Source organism: Triticum dicoccoides, chromosome 1B, assembly GCF_002162155.2.
Source record: "Triticum dicoccoides isolate Atlit2015 ecotype Zavitan chromosome 1B, WEW_v2.0, whole genome shotgun sequence".
In the NCBI taxonomy this organism is placed as follows: domain Eukaryota; kingdom Viridiplantae; phylum Streptophyta; class Magnoliopsida; order Poales; family Poaceae; genus Triticum; species Triticum dicoccoides.
The window spans coordinates 628,939,098-628,951,732 of NC_041381.1; the positions used below are offsets into that span (position 1 = coordinate 628,939,098).

The following is a 12,635-nucleotide window of genomic DNA, read 5'->3' on the forward strand; positions in this document are numbered from 1 at the left end:
ATTTTTAATTTTTCTGAATTATTTGATGATTTAGTCTCTAATCACCTCTCTTAACTGCTCAAGTGTGGATCACTCATTCCAAATCATCTAACTTCCCGACCGGTCACCCATCCCTCTCACTACTCCAGCCCGAGCACGCTTAACTTTCGGGTTCTATTCTCCTTCGTTTCCGAGTCTGCACTTGTTGTTTTCCTGACAATAGTAAGATGTCAATCCTATTAACCCTCAGGAGTTTAGCTTGAGCATGAAGTCACACATTTCACCGTTTGAGTTTGAAACTATTATTCTAAAAAAGCAGTAATTATTTAGTAACGCTAATATTTCTTGAATAAGTTTGACTATAGTTTGACCATAGTTTGACCATAGTTTAACCAAAATTAAAAAAATTGAAATAATTATTTAGTAACACTAATATTCTTGAATAATTATGTAGTAACATTAATACTTCTTGAATAAGTAGTTTGACCAAATTTAACCAAATTTTTTTTAAAAAACTGAAATTTGACCATATCTTTTTTCCTTTTCGAATTTGAGGATTCTAAAAAATTCCAAACAGGCCAAAGGCCGTCTCCATCAGATGCGGATTTTCGTGCTGATTTTTTTGATATATTATACGTTTTTTTCCGACATCGTATGCAAAACTTATAGCCGTTTTACATTTTCCCTACACTTTTTGCAAAACATGTCCAAATTTAAGTTTTCAAATTTTCCTAACTAGTAGATATAGTAATATAACTACCTCTCGAAGGATTTTATTTTTTGAAGTTTTTATCATTTTCTTTTGATTTTTTCAAAATTGAAATGGCGATACACAGGGGGGGGTAGAGTTTGAAAATTGGCCCCTTTAGTACCGGTTCGTGGCACGAACCGGTACTATAGGTTAGACCTTTAGTACCGGTTGGTAACACAAACCGGTACTAAAGGGGCTCGTGGGGACCCGGCCTGACGCCAGCCTGCCACTACCCCTTTAGTACCGGTTCGTGGCACGAACCGGTACTATTGATCGCAGCCACGAACCGGCACTATTGATCACATTAGTGTCGTTTTTTTTACAAACGGGCACTAATGTGCTTCACATTTGACCCTTTTTCTACTAGTGTGCAACTCCCGGATACCATAGGAATACTTTGGGTATACCAAACGTCACAACATAACTGGGTGGCTATAAAGGTGCACTATGGGTATCTCCGAAAGTGTCTGTTGGGTTGGCACGAATCGAGACTGGGATTTGTCACTCCGTGTAACGGAGAGGTATCTTTGGGCCCACTCGGTAGGACATCATCATAATGTGCACAATGTGACCAAGGGGTTGATCACGGGATGATGTGTTACGGAACGAGTAAAGAGACTTGCCGGTAACGAGATTGAACAAGGTATCGGCATACCGACGATCGAATCTCGGGCAAGAACAATACCGCTAGACAAAGGGAATTGTATACGGGATTGATTGAGTCCTTGACATCGTGGTTCATCCGATGAGATCATCAAGGAACATGTGGGAGCCAACATGGGTATCCAGATCCCGCTGTTGGTTATTGACCGGAGAACGTCTCGGTCATGTCTGCATGATTCCCGAACCCGTAGGGTCTACACATTTAAGGTTCAATGACGCTAGGGTTATAAAGGAAGTTTGTATGTGGTTACCGAATATTGTTAGGAGTCCCGGATGAGATCCTGGACGTCACGAGGAGTTCCGGAATGGTCCAGAGGTAAAGATTTATATATGGAAAGTCATGTTTTGGTGACCGAAAAAGTTTCGGGTTTTATCGGTAACGTACCGGGACCACCGGGAGGGTCCCGAGGGTCCACCAAGTGGGGCCACCATCCCCGGAGGGCTGCATGGGTCGAGTGTGGGAGGGGACCAGCCCCAGGTGGGCTGGTGCGCCCCCCCCCCCCCCCAAGGGCCCAAGGCGCCTAGGGTTTGGGGAGGGGGCGCCTCCACCTTACTTGGGGGGCAAGTTTCCCCCTCCACCCCCCTTGGCCGCCCCTAGGGGTGGAAACCTAGGTGGGGGTGCAGCCCCCTCTCTCCCCCTATATATAGTGGAGGCAAAGGAGCAGCCCAACACACGAAGTTCTTCTCCTGTTGGCGCAACCCTAACTCTCTTTCTCCTCCTCTCCCGCGGTCCTTGGCGAAGCCCTGCAGGATTGCCACGTTCCTCCATCACCACCACGCCGTTGTGCTGCTGCTGGACGGAGTCTTCCCCAACCTCTCCCTCTCTCCTTGCTGGATCAAGGCATGGGAGATGTCACCGGGTTGTACGTGTGTTGAACGCGGAGGTGCCGTCCGTTCGGCACTAGGATCTCCGGTGATTTGGATCACGACGAGTACGACTCCTTCAACCCCGTTCACTTGAACGCTTCCGCTTAGCGATCTAAAAGGGTATGTAGATGCACTCTCCTTTCCCTCGTTGCTAGCTTCTCCATAGATAGATCTTGGTGATACGTAGGAAAATTTTCAATTTCTGCTACGTTCCCCAACAGTGGCATCATGAGCCAGGTCTATTGCGTAGTTTCTATGCACGAGTAGAACACAAGTTGTTGTGGGCGTTGATTTTGTTCAATATGCTTACCGTTACTAGTCCAATATTGTTTCAATGGTATTGTGGGATGAAGCGGCCCGGACCGACCTTACACGTACACTTACGTGAGACAGGTTCCACCGACTGACATGCACTTGTTGCATAAGGTGGCTAGCGGGTGCCAGTCTCTCCCACTTTAGTCGGATCGGATTCGATGAAAAGGGTCCTTATGAAGGGTAAATAGCAATTGGCATATCACGTTGTGGTCTTTGCGTAGGTAAGAAACGTTCTTGCTAGAAACCCACAGCAGCCACGTAAAACATGCAAACAACAATTAGAGGACGTCTAACTTGTTTTTGCAGGGTATGCTATGTGATGTGATATGGCAAAAAGAATGTGATGAATGATATGTGATGTATGAGATTGATCATGTTCTTGTAATAGGAATCACGAGTTGCATGTCGATGAGTATGACAACCGGCAGGAGCCATAGGAGTTGTCTTAATTTATTGTATGACCTGCGTGTCATTGAACAACACCATGTAATTACTTTACTTTATTGCTAACCGGTAGCCATAGTAGTAGAAGTAATAAGTTGGCGAGACAACTTCATGGAGACACGATGATGGAGATCATGATGATGGAGATCATGGTGTCATGCCGGTGACGATGATGATCATGGAGCCCCGAAGATGGAGATCAAAAGGAGCAAAATGATATTGGCCATATCATGTCACTATTTGATTGCATGTGATGTTTATCATGTTTATACATCTTATTTGCTTAGAACGACGGTAGTAAATAAGATGATCCCTCATTAAAATTTCAAGAAAGTGTTCACCCTAACTGTGCATCGTTGCGAAAGTTCGTCGTTTCAAAGCACCACGTGATGATCGGGTGTGATAGATTCTAACGTTCACATACAACGGGTGTAAGCCAGATTTACACACGCGAAACACTTAGGTTAACTTGACGAGCCTAGCATGTACAGACATGGCCTCGGAACACAAGAGACCGAAAGGTCGAGCATGAGTCGTATGGTGGATAGGATCAACATGAAGATGTTCACCGATGATGACTAGTCCGTCTCACGTGATGATCGGACACGGCCTAGTTGACTCGGATCATGTAATTACTTAGATGATTAGAGGGATGTCTATCTGAGTGGGAGTTCATAAGATGAACTTAATTATCCTGAACATAGTCAAAAACCCTTTGCAAATTATGTCATAGCTCGCGCTTTAGTTCTAATGTTTTAGATATGTTCCTAGATAAAATATAGTTGAAAGTTGACAGTAGCAATTATGCGGACAGTAGAAGGCTTATGTCCTTAATGCACCGCTCGGTGTGCTGGACCTCGAACGTGGTCTGTGGATGTTGCGAACATCTGACATACACGTTTTGATGACTACATGATAGTTCGGTAATGTTAAATGGTTTAGAATTGAGGCACCGAAGACATTTTTGAAATGTCGCAGAACATAGAAGATGTTCCAAGAGCTGAAATTGGGATTTCAGGCTCGTGCCCACGTCAAAAGGTATGAGACCTCCGACGAGTTTTCTAGCCTACAAACTAAGGGAGAAGATCTCAATCGTTGAGCTTGTACTCAGATTATCTGGGTACAACAATCACTTGAATCGAGTGGGAGGTAATCTTCTAGATGAGATAGTGATGTTTCTCCAAAGACATTGCCACCAAGCTACTAGAGCTTCGTGATGAACTATAACATAACAGGGATAGATATGATGATCCTTGAGCTATTCGCGATGTTTGACACCACGAATGTAGAAATCAAGAAGGAGCATCAATTGTTGATGATTAGTGAAACCACTAGTTTCAAGAAGGGCGAGGGCAAGAAGGGGTACTTCATGAAACGGCAAATCAGTTGCTGCTCCAGTGAAGAAACCCAAGGTTGAACCCAAAGCCGAGACTAAGTGCTTCTGTAATGAGAGGAATGGACACTGAAGCAGAACCACCCTAGATACTTAGTAGATAAGAAGGCAGGCAAGGTCGACAAAAGTATACTGGATATACATTGAATCAAATGTGTACTTTACTAGTACTCCTAGTAGCACCAGGGTATTGAGATACCGGTTCGATTGCTAAGTGTTAGTAACTCGAAGTAAAAGGCTACGGAATAAACGGAGACTAGCTAAAGGTGAGATAACGATGTGTGTTGGAAGTGTTTCCAAGGTTGATGTGATCAAACATCGCACGCTCCCTCTACCATCAAGATTAGTATTAAACCTGAATAATTGTCATTTCGTGTTTGCGTTGAGCATAGACATGATTGGATTATGTCTATCGCAATACGGTTATTCATTTAAGGAGAATAATGGTTACTCTATTTATTTGAATAATACCTTCAATGGTCTTGCACCTAAAGGAATGGTTTATTGAATCTCGATCGTAGTGATACACATTTTCATGCCAAAAAAAAGATATAAGATAGTAATGATAGTACCACTTACTTGTGGCACTGCCATGTAAGTCATATTGGTATAAAACGCATGAAGAAGCTCCATGTTGATGGATCTTTGGACTCACTCGTTTTTGAAAAGTTTGAGACATGCGAACCATGTCTATTGGTGTATACGCATGAAGAAACTCCATGCAGATGGATCGTTTGGACTCACTTGATTTTGAATCACTTGAGATATGCAAATCATACCACATGGGCAAGATGACTGAAAAGCCTCGTTTTCAGTAAGATGGAACAAGATAGCAACTTGTTGGAAGTAACACATTTTGATGTGTGCAGTCCAATGAGTGCTGAGGCATGCAGTGAATATCATTATGTTCTTACTTCACAGATGATTTGAGTAGATGTTGAGTATATTTACTTGATGAAACACAAGTCTGAATTATAGAATGGTTCAAGTAATTTCAGAGTGAAGTTGAAGATCATCGTGACAAGAGGATAAAATGTCTATGATATGATCATAGAGATGAGTATCTGAGTTACGAGCTTTGGCACGCAATTAAGACATTGTGGAAATTGTTTCACAATTAATACCGCCTGGAACACCATAGTGTGATGGTGTGTCCGAACATCATAGTTGCACCATATTGGATATGGTGCGTACCATGATGTCTCTTATCGAATTACCACTATCGTTCATGGGTTAGGCATTAGAGACAACCACATTCACTTTAATAGGGCACCACATAATTCCGTTGAGATGACACCGCATGAACTATGGTTTAGAGAAACCTAGGCTGTCGTTTCTTGGAAGTTTGGGGCTGCGACGCTTATGTGAAAAAGTTTCATCGTGATAAGCTCGAACCCAAAACGGATAAATACATCTTCATAGGATACCCAAAATGGTTGGGTATACCTCCTATCTCAGATTCGGAAGCAAGAGTAATTGTTTCTAGAAACGGGTCTTTCCTCGAGGAAAAGTCTCTCTCGAAAGAATTGAGTGGGAGGATGGTGGAGACTTGATGAGTTTATTGAACCATCACTTCAACTAGTGTGTAGAAAGGCACAGGAAGTTGTTCCTGTGGCACCTACACCAATTGAAGCAGAAGCTTATGATAGTGATCATGAAACTTCGGATCAAGTCACTACCAAACCTCGTAGGTTGACAAGGATGCGTACTGCTTCAGAGTGATACGTAATCCTGTCTTGGAGGTCATGTTGCTAGACAACAATGAACCTACGAGCTATGGAGAAGCGATGGTGGGCCCGGATTATGACAAATGGCTCGAGGCCATAAAATCCGAGAGAGGATCCATGTATGCGAACAAAGTGTGGACTTTGGAAGAACTGCTTGATGGTCGTAAGGCTGTTGGGTATAGATGTATTTTAAAAGGAAGACAGACAATGATGGTAAGTATTACCATTAAGAAAGCTCGACTTGTCGTAAAGATGTTTTCCGACAAGTTCAAGGAGTTGACTACGGTGAGGCTTTCTCACTCGTAGCGATGCTAAGAGTCTGTTGGAATTATATTAGCAATTACTGCATGATTTATGAAATCTTGTAGATAGGATGTAAAAATCATTGTTTCCTCGATGATATCCTTGAGGAAAGGTTGTATGTGATACAACCAGAAGGTTTTGTCAGTCCTGAAAGACGCTAATAAGTATGTAAAGCTCCAGCAATCCTTCTAAGGACTGGAGTAAGCATCTCGGAGTTGGAATGTACGCTTTGATGAGATGAACAAAGATTTTGGGATTATACAAAGTTTATGAGAAATTTGTATTTCCAAAGAAGTGAGTGGGAGCACTATAGAATTTCTGATGAGTATATGTTGTTGACATATTGTTGATCAGAAATAATGTAGAATTTTTGGAAAGCATATAGGGTTATTTGAAAAGTGTTTTTCAATAGAAAACTTGGATTAAGCTTCTTGAACATTGAGCATCAAGACCTATGAGGATAGATCAAAAACGCTAAATGGTACTTTCAAATGAGCACATACCTTGACATGATCTTGAAGGTGTTCAAGATGGATCAGTCAAAGAAGGAGTTCTTGCCTGAGTTGTAAGGTATGAAGTTAAGACTTAAAGCTCGACCACGGCAGAAGAGAGAGAAAGGACGAAGGTCGTCCCCTATGCTTCAGACGTAGGCTCTATAGTATGCTATGTTGTGTACCGCACCGGAAGTGTGCCTTGCTACATACCTGGCAAGAGGGTACAAAGGTGATCAAGGAGTGGATCACTAGATAGCGGTCAAAATTATCCTTAGAGGAATAAGGACATGTTTCTCGATTATGGAGGTGATAAAGAGTTCGGCGTAAAGGGTTACATCGATGCAAGCTTTAACACCTATCCGAATGACTCTGAGTAGCAAACCGGATACGTACAGTGGAGAAACCATTTGGAATAGCTCCAAGTGGAGCGTGGAAGCAGCATAATATGACCTAGAGATTTGCGAAATACATACAGATCTGAATGTTGCAGACCCGTTGACTAAAACCTCTCTCACAAGCAAAACATGATCAAACCCCAGAACTCATTGAGTCTTAATCACATGGTGATGTGAACTAGTTTAGTGACACTAGTAAACTCTTTGGATGTTGGTCACATGGCGATGTGACCTATCAGTGTTAATCACATGGCGATGTGAACTAGATTATTGATTCTAGTGCAAGTGGGAGACTGTTGGAAATATGCCCTAGAGGCAATAATAAATTAGTTATTATTATATTTCCTTGTTCATGATAATCGTTTATTATCCATGCTATAATTGTATTAATAGGAAACTAAGATACATGTGTGGGTACATAGACAACACCATGTCCCTAGTAAGCCTCTAGTTGACTAGCTCGTTGATCAATAGATGGTTACGGTTTCCTGACTATGGACATTGGATGTCGTTGATATGGACAAGACCCAATCCTAAGCCTAGCACAAAGATCGTGTAGTTCGTATGCTAAAGCTTTTCTAATGTCAAGTATCATTTCCTTAGACCATGAGATTGTGCAACTCCCGGATACCGTAGGAATACTTTGGGTGTACCAAATGTCACAACGTAACTGGGTGGCTATAAAGGTGCACTACGGGTATCTCCGAAAGTGTCTGTTGGGTTGGCACGAATCGAGACTGGGATTTGTCACTCCGTGTAACGAGAGGTATCTCTGGGCCCACTCGGTAGGACATCATCATAATGTGCACAATGTGACCAAGGGGTTGATCACGGGATGATGTGTTATGGAACGAGTAAAGAGACTTGCCGGTAACGAGATTGAACAAGGTATCGGCATACCGATGATCGAATCTCGGGCAAGAACAATACCGCTAGACAAAGGGAATTGTATACGGGATTGATTGAGTCCTTGACATCGTGGTTCATCCGATGAGATCATCGAGGAACATGTGGGAGCCAACATGGGTATCCAGATCCCGCTGTTGGTTATTGACCGAAGAACGTCTCGGTCATGTCTGCATGATTCCCGAACCCGTAGGGTCTACACACTTAAGGTTCGATGACGCTAGGGTTAGAAAGGAAGTTTGTATGTGGTTACCGAATGTTGTTCGGAGTCCCGCATGAGATCCCGGACGTCACGAGGAGTTCCGGAATGGTCCGAAGGTAAAGATTTATATATGGGAAGTCCTGTTTTGGTCACCGGAAAAGTTTCGGGTTTTATCGGTAACGTACCGGGACCACCGGGAGGGTCCCGGGGGTCCACCAAGTGGGGCCACCATCCCTGGAGGGCTGCATGGGCCGAGTGTGGGAGGGGAACAGCCCCAGGTGGGCTGGTGCGCCCCTCCACAAGGGCCCAAGGCGCCTAGGGTTTGGGAAGGGGGCGCCTCCACCTTACTTGGGGGGCAAGTTTTCCCCTCTCCCCCCCTTGGCCGCCCCCCTAGATGGGATCTAGGGCTGGCCGCCGCCCCTAGGGGTGGAAACCTAGGTGGGGGCGCAGCCCCCCCCCTCTTCCCCTATATATAGTGGAGGCAAAGGAGCAGCCCAACACACGAAGTTCTTCTCCTGTTGGCGCAGCCCTACCTCTCTTTCTCCTCCTCTCCCGCGGTGCTTGGCGAAGCCCTGCAGGATTGCCACGTTCCTCCATCACCACCACGCCGTTGTGCTGCTGCTGGACGGAGTCTTCCCCAACCTCTCCCTCTCTCCTTGCTGGATCAAGGCATGGGAGACGTCACCGGGCTGTACGTGTGTTGAACGCGGAGGTGCCGTCCGTTCGGCACTAGGATCTCCAGTGATTTGGATCACGACGAGTACGACTCCTTCAACCCCGTTCACTTGAACGCTTCCGCTTAGCGATCTACAAGGGTATGTAGATGCACTCTCCTTCCCCTCGTTGCTAGTTTCTCCATAGATAGATCTTGGTGATACGTAGGAAAATTTTGAATTTCTGCTACGTTCCCAACACGGACATGCAACTGCCCGCCCCCACCATCAAAACAAAGGGCCAGTTGCATCCATGTTGGGAGACATGCAGTTGCGGTCGGGTGCGGCGCTTGCAGTTGCGGGGCTGTTGTCGGGCGTGCAACTGGCCCGCCCCCTCTGACAAAAAAAAAGTCCACTTGCGGTCGGGTTACAAGACATGCAGTTGCAGATGGGGCACGACAATCAGAGTTGCGTGCCTGGTTGTATACATGCAACTCCACACTCACCCACCCCCTCACAAAACAACACATAGTTGCATAATGAAGCGATACTTGCAGTTGCATGGTTAGTATCAAACATGCAATTTTCCCTCCCCGACAAAACAATACAGAGTTGCAATTGCGTTGAAGACTTGCAGTTGTAGTCAGGACAAGACACTTGCAATTGCATGCTAGTTCCAAGCATTCAACTGTCCTCCCGATGGAACATCATAGGGTTTTAGTTGGCCGACACTTGGAGTTGTGTGCCTAGTGATAGACATGCAACTGCCACATCTTCCGATAAAACACCAAAGAGTTACGATCATGTTGCAATCGCGTTCCAAGAGTTGCAATCGCGTTGAAGATGTGCAGCTGTACCTAGGGGTGACCCTTGCTAGCTACTCCTCCCCAACAAAAACACCAGAGTTACGATCATGTTGAAGACATGTAGCTGCAGTCGGGGCCGATTGTGCAACCAGATGGCAACATTTCAAATTTTCAAAAGTGAAACGGTTATTTAATAAAAAAATGAAAAAACAATGTAGCAAGAAAAAGGTTTGAAAAGAGCAATAAAAAGAAAGAAAGAAAGACCCCATCGACGGGGCAAATTGCATGAAAAACAAAAAAAAAATGAATATCCCAATGGATGTTGACTTCCATGTGGATGGGAAAAACAAAATACAAACACTATAAAATAAAATAAAGTTAAATAATAAAATTCCTCATATTATGCGTGTTTCGATCTCATTGACACACAAGTCTCGTCACAGTTGCGGACGCGTTTTACCCCTTGAGTTGCACGTAGTTTTGGATGCATGCAATTGCATACGTGTTGCACCCTCGTAGTTGCATGGATTCCGATAATTCTAGTTGTACGTAAGGGGAACAAGAGTTTTTGTGACAAATAAAAAGAAAAGGCAACCGTTTTTCTGTCAACTTGACGTAGGAAAAATAGGGCATATCAACATTACGAAAATATATTTCTGGGTAATACATGACTGAAACAAAAAAAAAAACAGGCAACATACAAATAAACAAAAAATCCATGTACAAAAAAGAACAGGCAACATATAGATAAACAAAAAATCCATGTACAAAAGACATGAACAAGCGAGCGTAAAATCCTTCATGCATGTAAAAAAAGTCTGTTCTACAAAATTTAGATGTTCCGTATTGCCAAAAGATAAAAAGAAATTACAAGTAAACTATTTTAACAAAAATAAATTGATGATTATATACACTAAAATAGAGAAGGGAAATAAAAAATAAAAAATAAAGTACAGGTATATAGGAGAGTGGGCTGCGCTAGTAAGTTTCCTGCTTGTTGTAGACAAAAGCAAAACAACAGAAAAGACCATCCAGTCGCGGCAAAAAAATAAAAAGGAAGTGGGCTGGTCACGTCTTAACAGGCCGAATTGATACAAGACACTATATGACGTGAATCTTGAAGCGACAAACATCGAACGGCCAGAACTGTGGACTGAGACTTCGCTTTTCACCGATCAGTTTCATATGTACCGGGCGGCATGTCATGATCGATCTGAGGGGGAAACTGAGGTGTGGTTGGATCCATCATTTTCGTTTGTAGGTCGTTGCTATAAAGCTGCAGCATGCCGTTGATCCCAGTCGAACATCATCGGAGCAACTCAACAGGGAGTTTCTTGCCCGTGTCATGACGCTTAGCGCGCTGCGCCACCCCAATGTCGTCAACCTTGTTGGCTTCTGCGCGGACGGGCATCACAGGATCTTGGTTCACGAGTACATGCCATTGGGCTCTCTCCAAAATCACCTCCATGGTATTGCAATTGGTACCAAAAGCCAGTAAATTAATTTCGTCCATGATTCGATCACTTGAGTTTGTGTTGATTAATTAACCACCGGGTCGATCTTGTGCTCACCAGACCGGTCTCCGGGCAAAGCACTGCTAGACTGGAACACAAGGATGAACATAGTTGACGGCGTGGCCAAGGGTTTGGAGTATCTGCACCACAAAGGTGTGGTATACCACAAACCCATCAGTTGCTCGGACATCTTGCTCGGAGATGGCTACCACCCAAAGCTGTCCCAGTATGGACTGGCAGACCTTGATCGGCTAGTTGCGGAGGATGAGGAGGAATTGTGTATTGATTTCACTAGAACCGCTACTATTGCCCCCGAGACAGCATTTACCAGGAAGGCGACCATGGAGTCGAACGTGTACAGCTTTGGCGGCGTGCTGCTGGAGTTGATCACAGGGAGGAGGCCCGTCGACCCCGCCCAGGCCATCGCTGAGGATCGCAACCTTGTCATATGGGTAAGTTTAACCATAGCCAAGCCCGTGGTTCACATGCATATTTGTTGTTTTTTGTTGACTTGGCCGTGAATGAATGCTGTTGGATGGATCAGGCGACGCGGTTGATGAAGGACAGGAGCCAGTTAGTCCGCTGGATGGCAGACCCGGCACTGCAGGACCAGTATCCGTCCATGGATTTGCATGAGGCACTGAAAGTTGCTTCCATGTGCATCCACCAACAGCCGGCCATGAGATCCCCCATCAGCGCTGTCGCCGCGGCTCTGTCTCGCCTTGCCGCCCACGATGATCACCCACCTGAATCATCGCACCGCGCGGCGCCTCGTTAACCTAGGGGAGAAACGACGTACATTGGCGTCATCTCCAAACGCATCGGTCATCGTCAAGTTATATTAATTACTTGTTGTGGTTGTGATTGTCGCTTGTTGTGGGATGAAAGTGCCTCCATAGTTTAGATTGTTCATCATCCCAATCGTTCCTGTGTAAAAACGTGTGGGTATTAATTGGCCCGTATTAGTGGATTTAGAATTTGTCTTGGTTCTAGAGGTGAAAATTAAGGTGCGTACGGCATAAGCAGCATCAGGAAGTCCCTAGAGATCACACAGATTGAATTTACAAAAGTAAATGTGATAATACCTTTCCATGGGTATCACAGACATTGATCTGTGGGCTCCAAGTTCAGGACATGTAAAAATAAGTGGGAGACAAGGTAATGGCTGATATATAGGCACGTTACAAGTACAAAGGGAGAAGAAAAGAACTTACATTCGAGTC

The 12,635-nt window shown here is 44.4% G+C and overlaps 1 protein-coding gene across 1 annotated transcript in view; it reads left to right on the forward strand.

Moving 5' to 3' along the window:
- LOC119350742 (probable serine/threonine-protein kinase PBL7) overlaps positions 1 to 12,150 on the forward strand; it is a 23,924-nt gene extending 11,774 nt beyond the window's left edge. The window contains 4 exon segments of the mRNA XM_037618424.1: positions 11,160 to 11,367; positions 11,473 to 11,864; positions 11,957 to 12,022; positions 12,025 to 12,150. Of these exon segments, the coding sequence (XP_037474321.1) occupies positions 11,160 to 11,367; positions 11,473 to 11,864; positions 11,957 to 12,022; positions 12,025 to 12,150 (792 nt within the window).
- The last annotated feature ends 485 nt before the right edge of the window (positions 12,151 to 12,635 follow it).